Source organism: Alosa sapidissima, chromosome 9, assembly GCF_018492685.1.
Source record: "Alosa sapidissima isolate fAloSap1 chromosome 9, fAloSap1.pri, whole genome shotgun sequence".
Classification (NCBI taxonomy): domain Eukaryota; kingdom Metazoa; phylum Chordata; class Actinopteri; order Clupeiformes; family Clupeidae; genus Alosa; species Alosa sapidissima.
The window spans coordinates 406632-419165 of record NC_055965.1 but is presented as its reverse complement, the minus strand read 5'-3'; the positions used below and the strand labels follow the sequence as shown (position 1 = coordinate 419165).

At 37.9% G+C, this 12534-nt stretch overlaps 1 protein-coding gene across 3 annotated transcripts in view; it reads right to left on the bottom strand.

The window, feature by feature from the left end:
• Nucleotides 1-1823: 1823 nt before the first annotated feature.
• slc26a11 (solute carrier family 26 member 11) overlaps nt 1824-12534 on the bottom strand; it is a 33788-nt gene continuing 23077 nt past the window's right edge. For 2 of the 3 annotated variants that reach the window (XM_042102681.1, XM_042102683.1), the window contains 10 exons: nt 11158-11336; nt 10966-11038; nt 8190-8240; nt 8033-8093; nt 6737-6792; nt 6061-6201; nt 5795-5922; nt 5602-5701; nt 4968-5101; nt 1824-2715 (listed from right to left, as the gene is read on the bottom strand). In XM_042102681.1, the coding sequence (XP_041958615.1) occupies nt 2608-2715; nt 4968-5101; nt 5602-5701; nt 5795-5922; nt 6061-6201; nt 6737-6792; nt 8033-8093; nt 8190-8240; nt 10966-11038; nt 11158-11336 (1031 nt within the window). In that variant the 3' untranslated portion in view covers nt 1824-2607. The remainder of the gene's footprint in view (nt 2716-4967; nt 5102-5601; nt 5702-5794; nt 5923-6060; nt 6202-6736; nt 6793-8032; nt 8094-8189; nt 8241-10965; nt 11039-11157; nt 11337-12534) is intronic. The other variant, XM_042102682.1, reaches the window with a different exon arrangement.

Sequence of the window (12534 nt, the reverse complement as noted above, 5' to 3'; positions counted from 1 at the left end):
CTGCAATGTATTTAGAGTGTTGTGAGCAAATCCTTATTGTTAGTAGGTTACCATAACTGTGTTTTTCTGTATCGCAAATTGCGACATAAGCTCACTGGTCTATTTTTCTTTTCTTTCCCTTTTTCACGGGTTGGGTAGTGTGAAGTTATAATGCACATAAGGTATGTTCAGCTAATTTGAGCAAGAGCCGCTTGCTCTGTAAATGTATTTCTTTCCTTCCCAAACTGCATTAAAATACTATGTGTAGCAGCCAGAATTTCCAAAAATTCCTGGGGGAGAAATCTTCCTCATTCCAGAATTTTTAAAAAGCTTGAAACACTCTTATGTGTAGCCCACGTAGTCTACAGCCAGTGTTGTAAAAGTTAGATACTATGTGTTTGTGCGGTAGGCTATTTCATAAGGGATGACATGGGAAGGTTGACGTGATGTCTTAAGCTCAATAAGGAAAGGCCTACCCAGTATGTTAGGCTAGCCTACATTTACCAAAAGTGCAATAACCTGGCCATAACCTACACGCTTGCTACGCCCCTGATGCCAGCAACATCAAATTCAAAAAAAGTTGGGATGGGGACATGTTTACCACTGTGCTGCTTCACCTCTTCATTTAACAACATTCTGTAAATGTTTAGGTACTGAGACCAGTTGCTAAAGTTTTGAGAATGAAATGTTCCCATTCCTGCCTGATGTGGATTTCTGTTGCTCAACATGGGGTATTTTTAATCATGTTTTTCATTTCATTATGCACCTAATTTGACAGGCCTGGGCTGTCATTTTGGCACCTGGACTCTTCCTCCATTAAGAAATACTGTTTAAAAATGTGCAGAATTCATTTTGCCATTGTTTTCCTGAAATATTCAAGGTCTTCCCTGAAAAATACATTGCCTGAATAGCAGTATATGTTGCTCAAAACCTGTATAAATCATTCAAAATTGATTGTGCCTTGCCAGATGTGCAAGATGCCCATGCTGTAGGCACTAATGCACCTCCACAGTCATAGATGCTGGGTTTTGAACTAAGCACTATACCAAGTTGGATAAGTTGAATAGTTGGATAGGCCCTCTCCTCTTTAACCCAGATTGATCTCACCACAGGATGTTTTTCCACTTTACATCAGTTCATTTTAAATGAGATCAGGCCCAGATAAGACAGTGGTATTTCTGAATCACATCTAAAAACCATTTACTCTTGCATGGTGAAATTTACACTAGCATTTGTGAATTGAGTATCAAACTGTGCTCATAGACAATGGTTATCAGAGGTTTTCCTGAGACCATACAATGATTTTCATTACAGAAACAGGTCTGGTTTTAATGCAGTGCCATCTGAGGTCCAAAAGACCACAACCATCAAATATTGTTTTTTAGCTCTGTTCCTTGTTTGCAAAGATTTCTCTGGATTCTCTAAATATTTTAATGATATTACAGTTAAGAATAAAATTATTCCCCTGGCAAATAATAATTATAATAATAAGCTTTATTTGTATAGCACCTTTCATACACAGAATGCAGCTCAAAATGCTTTACATTTGGAGCATGAAACACAATAATAGAGAAGAGTCAGTCATTATCAGTCATTCCTCTTCGTTGCTGTAGCCATTTATGATCCAATCAGCAACATATCAGAAGTATATTGATTTAATGTTGACTTTCTCTTGACCAATATGTTTATTCTGACTGAAAATTACACTATCACATGGTAAAACAATGTGGTAGAAACATGGAATCAAAAGAGTTTTCATCTTTTTAAAACATTTTTATGAAAAATGGCATGTCCAAAAGGATTCATACCCTTTTTAAATAATCAGTGGAAACATCTTTATTTGGATTCACAGCTCTCAAAATGGTTCTAACAATACCTACCAAGCCTCTCCATGTCTCCACAATGATTCTAGACCGTATCTTTTAAGCAGCAATTTCGGTTTTGAGTCACTAATCAGCAAATCAAGAATATAAATGCATACACCACTGAGAACATATACAGGGTTATGTTTTTTCCATCAAGCATTTTTTACTGAATGCAATTTTGTGTGTAGAGAAGTGCCTGATTTGAGTGCATATACTGTATACAATTGATACAGTATGAGACCTGTGGTCTTTCAAGAAATGGACTTTACTGTAGCACTAAGTAATCACCAAATTATAGCAATATCTGTAAAATAGTGTCATATAAAATTATAACAATATCTGTAAAATAGTGTCATATCAGTGTCAAAAGAGAGAGAAATGGCAAGATAAAGATTTTCTTTCATACATTCGTTTATCAAAAGACTTGTCACCAAGCCACTGGAATTCATGGGAAGTTTTACTAAATTAAAAAATAAAATCTATACAATTAGTCAAACTTCTGATAAAGATTTTCTTTCATACATTCGTTTATCAAAAGACTTGTCACCAAGCCACTGGAATTCATGGGAAGTTTTACTAAATTAAAAAATAAAATCTATACAATTAGTCAAACTTCTGTCTGCATAGTCTACTGATCAAATTAAATACAGATACATTTTAGTAGAGTATAGGATCATTCATTGTAACATCAATTTTAGGGACATAAAAAATAATGTGTAGAGATCAGAAATTCTGCTTTACTGCTGACTGGATGTTAGGGTTTTCAGTCATTATGAGTATGACCCAACAGGCTCTCAAATGCAGCTTCAACACTCTCTGTATGCTGGAGCTGTGGCAAGTCTGCTGCATTCAAAACCTCCAGAAGAGAGTTCTAGTGGAGAGTAGAGAAAATGGGATGTCAGTGTTTGGATGTCTTTGGTACAGTAGAATATTGATGCAGGGTACAGCTACATAATACAGCTTTTGTTACAAATGATTACATCAACAGAACACTGCAACTCAATTAAATTCAATTCAGTTTCAATATTATACATTTTAGTATCATTAACTAATATGAAACTCTGGCTGAGTTTCCATTATAGGTTTGCGCATAATAAAAGCGATATCTGCAGAAATTTGCGACAATGCACAATTGCGAATGGTCGATAAAATATGTGTGTTATCTTCTTGCGATACATTTTAGATGAATGTGACAACAGATTTCCCAAAATTTGACCGTTAATCTTCAATTTGACCGTTAATTTTCAATTGACCGTTAATCTTCAATTGCATCCACCACAATCTATGATAGGTAAACTGAGGGGCGAAAAACATTGAATGCGAAACCATTAAACCTGGATAAAAATGAATGGGGTTTCATTAGCCTGTGCTACACCTTTCTAACAAGTTTTGTGAGAATTGTACCGGTAGCTTTTGTGATATTGTTGACAAGCCTATGGTGCAGTAAATGGAAGCTTTTGATAGCGCACGCTACTAACGAAAAACCCAGGACAAACTACTCAGGGGTGTAGCCTACTTTTCCTGGAACCATCACTATGTTACTAAACTGTGCATTATTTACTTTTGATTACATTTAAGATGATGGTGCTTGTTGGTTTCCTGTAGTATAGCGTTTAAGTAAGTATAAGTATATATACTCTTTTGATCCTGTGAGAGAAATTTGGTCTCTGCATTTATCCCAATCCGTGAATTAGTAAAACACACACAGCACACAGTGAACACAGTGAGGTGAAGCACACACTAATCCCGCGCAGTGAGCGGCCTGCTACAACAGCGCCGCTCAGGGAGCAGTGAGGGGTTAAAGTAAGTGCCTTGCTCAAGGGCACTTCAGCCGTGGATGTAGGCATCAGAGCAACGCCTTCTCAATAGTGCTACGGAGGCGTTTATTTGTTTATTTATTTTTCTGTGTCCATAATTTGGGGGGGGATATTTTGTCATATCTGAATATTAATGTCTATGGTGACTACGGCCCTGACTCTTCACCATATTGCAATTAAGGCCCCTATCTTGCACCCTGGCGCATGGCGTAAAACTTGTTTTCCACCCGGCCCACAGTTTATTTTCTGTTTTTGCACGTCTATTTTTTAAACAATGCACCCAGGGGTGTGGTAATTAACAACCTATGGCCTAGCGCATTGTCTAAAAATCGTTATTGTACACCACCTAAAACGCATTACGCCAATGACCAAGAGAAACCTGGTCAGAAGTCTATGGCGAGTTGGTTATATGTTATTTTAAGAGCGCATTGTCAACAGTCATATTGGCAGATGCACAACGCACCAACGTACCAGCGCGCAATCCGCACATCCATGCAAAACATTAGAAAGTACACGATTAGGCTACAATGGGAAACATAATTAGAATAAAGATATTACGAAATACATCCCACAATGCATTTGCAAATTGGTAATGACGGTTAAAAGTGATTAAGCGAGACCACAGCTGAAGACGCACCATCACGAGATATAAGCAACTCCTCTGCAGGATAAACGTTGTTTTATTCAGTCATTCGAAAAATATTAGGGTAAGTGTTGTTTTTTCCAGCCTATGTTTTCGATGGTAACCCATTGTAAGCCAATAGTGGAAGTAACTTACTGCGTAACTGCCTTGTCGTTGACTGACACTTTGCCAATGAGTTCAAATAATAGACGTGTGCAAAGGCTATGCTAGGTTTTAGTAAAGCATGGTTTAGTGGAATGACTGTTCCATACGGTCTCGTAAGCAGACTCCTTCAAATGCACTGTTGACTGTCAAAATAACGATGCATTCTTTGACGTGGCGCTTTGCGCTGTTAAAGGGAATGACAGATGTCATTCTCATTGGTTTAAATGATGTTACACCCCAATAACACCCATGACTGATTAAGAAACCTAGGTACACCTTTGTTGCGCCATGCACTCGACATTTGATAACGAAAACCCTCCCAATGTGGATTGGACACATCCTACTAAATTTGAATAAGCTTTTGACTAGTGACGATGCGCTTTAGACTGTCATGATAGGGCCCTAAATGTTTTCATCATATTACCATTCTCATTCTCACCTTGCCAATGATTTGGGAGTGCAATTTTTTCATCATATTGCCATTTAGAATTTCCACACAACCTCAAATTGGTTAGATACCTTTAATCCCGAGAAGATCAGAGTGACATTTTGAAGTCTGAATTGTTTGAGCAGGTTCCTGAGTTCATTCACCACGGTAAAATCAATTCTGCTGACATGTTGACAGTTTAACACCACAGAGCGAGGAGGGGACACTAGGACATTGAGAAGACAAAGTACAAAAGATTAGCTTCATGGATTCATAGACTTTCCAGTTCCACAGACATTGTAAATGTGGCATTCCAAAACAAATAGTGGTATTTATTTTAACTCTATGACTGAATAGTAGTAAATGTAAATCCAAGCTCTGTTTAGTGAGATTCTGGAATGGCTGGCAAAAAAGTCACTCCTAAAGAATAGAATAGAATATTTCATAAACATTAATGACTAAATTCTAAATCTAAAAGCAGCTACATGTGACAGCACTGGAGTCCAAGACAAATTTCCCTTTGGGGACAATAAAGTGTATCTTATTATTATCTTACGTATGAATAGCGCTACTAGCTAGTAATAACAGGATAATATTACTACCAATTTTCTTGTCCATACTCCCACCATAAAAAGTAAACTGCTGGATATTTTGCTACAGTGGAAGTTTGTCTGACCAATATATGTTACTGTAATTACACTACAGTATATGTGTCCTTCATTTTACCCTGAAGTGCATTGTTGTAGATTACATGACTTAAGTGCTCTGTGGCTGGAAAGCTAAGCCCACTGTCCAGCTCCATCAGCAGAAAGCCATGGTCAGTAACCTTGACAATGAGGAGAGAAAGAGCAACAGTGAATCTTTAAAAGCTGTGTGGGCTGTGTATATATTTATAATTTTCCGTCACCTTCAAACACACCTTTATTTTGGGTCTGGCTTCATGATATAGCAACATAGCTCCTGACACCAGGATACCTGCTACTATGCCATACTGGATCTCCCAAAGGCTCACCAAAAAAGTTACCATAAAAGGTAGCAGATCTAGTTCTAGTCAAAAGTAAATGGTATTATGCAGAGGATACTCTAAACAGACATGCTCTTAAATATTTTAAATCAGTCAATAAGGAACCCTTATATGCATTACTTGTCCACTTTATCTATATAAAAAGTAAAAAAAACACTCACTTCGGACCCTCCACAGTTCTATCACCTGGTGGTAGTCAACAAATGGTGTGACAGCACATATGATGACAGCAGCTAGAGATGCTTTAGGAATGTAGTAGAAAACTGGCATGAGATAGGCCAGAGAAAGCAGCACAATCACACCTATTAAACAGAAGAATTGCAAAAAATATCTGTCAATAAACAAGTGCTCTCTTCCTTTGCTACATCTACAAATGAATAGTCTGCTGTGAGGTCATTGGAATCGTGAAGGATAGATAGATAGATAGATAGATAGATAGATAGATAGATATTTTATTGATCCCCAAGGGGAAATTCAAGGTCTCAGTAGCATACAGACATCACACACTTACAGCAGAAAGGGTAAATATAAGTATACATATAACAAAACTCCACTGTACAATAGAGACAGTAGAAGATAAGAAAAACTAACAAAACTAAATACTAAATATACTATATAAAATAAAAAAATCCACAGTGTGCTTGAGGGTGATCAAGCATGAGACGCTTGCAGTGACAGGGCCGGGACTGGCCTGTAATTCTGCGTGCATGGTAAGATAAGGCAACAACTCCTTTCCACAAACAAACTGCAATGCATATAAGGTTTTTTTTTTAAATTTTAGTAAAATTGTGGTGTCAATCAGGTGTAAATCAGGTGTCAATCACACAATTTATGTACCTGTAATGACACCGCCTGCTGGTGTACACACCCCTGTCTGAGAGTTAACTGCAGTCCTGCAAGAAGGGAAAAAGGATTACATAACAGATACGCACACAAACACACACACATGGTTCCAACCATTGGCTAAAACAAGACACACCAAAGCCTGTACAACATACAGTATACAGTTTTTCGGGTGGCTTTTGACCTTACTATAGTCAATGTTAATACCATCACTTGGTAACCACATACTAAGTAGTGACAGAATGTAAGTGTATTACTAATAAACTGCAATTAAAAAAATCGCAATAATCTAAATGAATAGCATGCATCCATTATTTCTATGAACATATCTTAGAAAACATGTTTGGCAGATGAGTAAATCAATGAACAGCCAAACCAACATTATAGACTTTAAAGTTCAACATGTCTCGCTTTTATTATAATTTTCCCTGTAGGTCAGGCATCAGCATAGTGCCTGGTGTCAGATTTTTTGCATGATGAATGCAAATGACTGAAGTTACCACTCACTGTCAATGACATGTGCAGAGTAGGCTACCCTAACACCAAGGTAATGTGTGGAATACCACATATGATTTATCCTTTTTTTGGCCATTCAAACATGTAGATTTTTATTCACATAATTACTAGGTTGTTGCCTTTTCTATCCAGTAGGTGGCAGTCCACGAAGGTGGCAGTTTTTAAAACGTAGGCCTAGGCTAAATGTTTCAATCAAAGCAGTGCTTTCTCGTCTGCCTCCTTCAGTCACGATGGCCAGACTGCTCTGGTTCAACGCATTATTATTTCTGTAATGAATTAATCGAAATGAACGCGTTATTTTGACAGCCCTATTATTTAATAATAATAATCATAATTATTATTCCCTTTATGTTGTACACCCAACACAAAACCACCACTCCTTCAAACTATTTCCCCCGGCACATGGGTCTAATTCCCAAGACACATGGGATTTGTTCTTTTCCTGATAGGAAGTGATTTCTTTCTTGGCATTGTCACCCCATGCCCTATGACTTGGTTATAGGGTGTTCAGGCCTTGGGTCCTGACTTAAGATATCTAATAGCACTACAAATAATTACAATTGAATTGATGACAAACTACACAGTTTTACACAATGCTACAAAAGTCAGTAGTCCCATATCTTTGAGATGTAAGGAACAAAACAGGACCACATAACACGTTTGGCTTCTAAAGTACAACAAATATGATAAGAACAAAAAAATAGCTATTAACAACAACAAAGGCAATAAAAGAAAAACTTAATACTATAAGTTGAGAAACGCCTATTCACATACCTTCCAAAACTCCCAGTGACAGGATATGCTGAAACAAAAGAGCCTATGATGTTGGTGATCCCTGTCGAGAAAGATGTATAAGATAGATTCATCATCCACCAACAGCTTGCCTTTTCAATGATGGGAAATGTGGTGAGAAGATGATTAGCAGACATACCAATGGCAAAAAATTCTTGATTTGGATCAATACGGTAGTTATTTTGACTTCCTGAAAATTATGCAAAACTGTTATGTATAAAAAAAGCATTTGCACAATTATATGTATAGTTGTACTAATACGTTTATATACCCTGTACGTACACTAGAGATGCGCGGTTCGTGGTTACAGCCGCGGACTCCGCGGTTAAACCGCGGATCGGGCGGATGACGTGAAGAAATATAATATTTTAATTAAATTCGGGCGGGTGGCGGTTGAACCAATCAAATGAAAAAATATAGCCTATACATTGTTAAAGTGTTACCTACATCCGAAAAAAACGAGTAGCCTACACTTTGACATAGTCAAATTTTCATCAGGCAGTTTGGCCTAGTTGCTTCTATGTATGCTGCTTTGTTTATCAGAGACGGTGTTGCGGAATTGGTGTATTCCGATGTTTCACTGAGCAACCCCTCTCACGCACGCACGCACACACACACACACACACACACACACACCAGTGTGCAATAAGAAAGTAGAATAGGCTACAGTGCAAGTTGACCGATGATTCATCTCCCATGTCGCGTCTCGTTGCAGAGCCTTGTAGGCCTAGCAAATCTGCAACCTATGAGCCCAGCTGTCAGTATTGGAGGAGGCCTAAACATCTCGTAGATGAGACTGACTGGGTTATTTTGTTTCGATATTATATATAAAACACATAGTCATTGTAGCCTACCATTCAGGGAATAGGCATTTAAAAGAGAGACAGATTATGGAGTGATATGACTCAGAACTGACATCGGGCAATGGCAGTGCGAGATGTTCAGAACGTAAGAGCTAAAACTTCTACAAGCTCAGTAACATCCACAGCGGAAAAAAACAAGGTAAAAAAAATAGTCGGAAAACTTAGATGTGTAAGGCAAGAAAGCAAGTTTGGCGGTAAAAATGTGAACATGCACGTTGCACTGCTGTGCGGTGGACTTTCGGAATGAATAGAGTCGGCGTTTCTTTAATATCGAGGGACCATAGTTTGTCCGATTGGCCTGCTGGTATAAAATGAATTGCGCTGTCTGTCTGAAAAAGACGCGCTCTCTTCCCATACTGTCAAAATGAATGGGAGTCTTCTTCAGAACAGGCTTGTCATAGTGTCACCCTGACATGACAGTGCGTAAAGTAGTCTATAATGTAAATGACTATTTATTTTATTAAGGATTTGTTTCTTTTTGCAAAAAATAAAGTACAATAGGCATTAATTAGTAGGCTAAATAGCAGCATGTTCAAATGATGTGCCAAATTGCGTTTTTTATTACAATGATAAAATTGTAGGCTACAGGCCGATGTGCGTTTTATTTGGAGACTGTTTTGCGAGACAGAGACAGAGAGTTTGCTGATATTCTGGGGATAGGCTACAACATAGCCAATGTAGGACTTTAACCTTTTAATATATTTGCTGCATTGGATCAGTCTTTCTAGAACAGGCAAAAGCTTTCTAGCCTCACGTCAGCAGCACCGCATCACCCATATACATTAAAACAACCAGCGGATGGCGGGCGGGTGCGGTTTTGAAAATTGGTCAAAAAACGTTAGTGCGGATGGATGGCGGATGGATGATAAGTTTTGCTATGCGGTTACGGTTGAAATAATAGCCCATCCGCGCATCTCTAACTTACACATGCTAAAGTTGACTAAAAAGAGTAATAAAAAATCTTTAGGAAATTGATCTTAATGCCTTAATTAACAAAATGAGGGAACTAACATTAGTGTAGTGAGCATTTCAAAAAATAAAATTATTCAATCTCCATTGTTATCTGTTCAAACTACTCACGGCACCAAACATGTTTGAAATAACATTATATATGTTTCATTTTGTCCAGTTATAAATGCTTACTTATACCACTGTAATATATGTTTGAAATGACATTATACATTCTTCATTAAGACCTACTCACGACACCATAAATGTTTGATATAAAATCATACATTCTTCATTCTGACCTGCTTCATTGTGACCAGTTTTAACTGCTTACCACATCAATGCAAGATAAGATTGAAATAACATTATACGTGCTTCAATGTGTCCAGTTGTAAATGCTCATTACACCAATGCAAGCTATGTTTGAAATAACATTATGCATGTCACTACACCTGTAAGATGTTTGAAATGAAAGTATACATTCTTCATTGTTATCTGCGCATTTTCATTGCGATAACATGGCAAAAACATCCCAAGAACCTTCAAATAAGTATGGGCAATTGTTTCAAATAACCTTCCAATATCATTGCAATAACATGGCAAAACAATGGCAACAGCATAGTAGTAAGTATAAAATAACGTTGCAATTTCATACCAATAACATGGCAAAAACGTCCCAAGAACTTTGTAATAAATACATAATAATGTTGCAAATAACCTTGCAATTTCATTGCATTACCATGACAAAAACATTCCAACAACCTTGACAAAATGCAGGCAGACAGATTTTTATTTTTAAAGACCAGTTATTTAATGGATCCAGGATATGCATCCTGATAAAGTTCCCTTGGCCTTTGGAATTAAAATAGCCTCACATCATGACATACCCTTCATCATATCTCATGATTGGTGTCCTTATAGGTTGGATTTTTCTTCATTTTGTTAATTAAGGCATTAAGATGAATTTCCAAAAGATGATTTTTAATTCCTCTTTTTAGTCAATTTTAGCATGTGTACAGTATGTACAGGGTATGTAAACTTATGAGCACAACTATAGTTTTGTTTCAAAAATGTGACCATGGGAATTGTGCTAGCGTCTCTTACCAAAGGCTTTAGAAATTGCAATACTTTCCAACAGACCCATCAGAGGTATAATAGCCAAACCCCCACCAAGATCCTGTTCAGACATGTAATGTAAAACAAATCAGAAATCCAATAACTTACAATTTACTGTAAATGGCAAATCAATTTACACCTCACATGATTATCAAAATTCAGCTCATTGACCTCACTTACCAGCACAATGTCACTGAAAGATACTATTGTCCCATTTGGTGTGATTTCAGAGAAGGCTGGAGGCCTAAATGGTGGGAGACCCTTTGAGGTTTTCCCAGTGAGAGTAAAATAGTGTTGATCGGCAGACTCTAGTGAAAAGACCATAACAGTTGCACCAACAACAACCAATGCGTTTCGGACTGGGGGAAAATGGGAGAGAGAGGGTGTTGAGTTAGAACTGGAAATTAGCAATATTTGCTACAACCTGGCACAATGCATCTATTAATGTTTATTGTACACTGTCCCTATTAAAATAAATGAATTACTAGAGATGCACAGATTGATCGGCCGGAGACCGGAATTGGCCGATTCATGCTCATGACCGGCGACCGGCTGGTCAGTCTGAGATATGCCAATTTTATGCTCGTCAAATGGACTTGCACGCCGCACATCATCCAGCTGAGTTACCAAAGTTTGAAGAAACTAGCAAAGGCCAACACTCAAGGCTGGATACAAAGAAAGTGCTAATACTGTAAGTAAGTAAGCTAATACATTTTTCTATGCGCAGAAAGCGAACGCTGTGCTTTGCCATTTTGTGTGGAATTTACTAAGATGTCACTTCATTACGTAAACAGCGCTCATCACCGCCCGTCCCTGCTCCCTTTACAACGCAAATTGGCTAGACAATAGGCTAGACTAGGGCTATGACCTAGGATTGCACCTGCTATTAACAGGTGGAATTTTTTCACCGCATACATATTAGACTAAATTAGATTAGATTCAACTTTATTGTCATTGTGCAGAATACAAGTACAAAGCCAACTGGGTTGGGGGTTTAGTTGATTGGTTGTCACTTGGATGCAGAGTTAGAGTTCAGTAAGGCGACAGCCGCAGGAGAGAAGCTTCCTCTGAACCTGCTGTTTCAGGTGCGGAGAGACCTGTAACGCCTCCCGGAGGGTAGTGGGGAGAACAGTCTGTGGTTGGGGTGTGATATGATGTGCGGAGTAGCTAATCAACCGCTATTAGCACTTCTTCTCCCCTGTGTTTGCGCGATACTCCCACTTTTCCCTCGCCCTCCCATAAATACATACTGTATGGATCAATGCATATGAAAAGATGTTCCATTGCAGCGTGTTCAAATGCATCATGAAAATTGTTTTTGAATGTTAGTTGAATGTTGGATGTGAGAACAAGAAAGTTGAAAGTTTAAAAGTTGATTACATTTCTATGTTAGAATGTTATATTAAAGAAAATAAATAGTTGTGTGTGCTGTAAAGTGGTTAGAAAAATTGAAATCGGAATCAGCTAAAATCGGTATCGGCAGGTAACCTGGAAATCCAGAGTTAACGTGAGATCACAATTTGAATTTGCTCAGCGAGTGACTCTAGCGATGAGTAA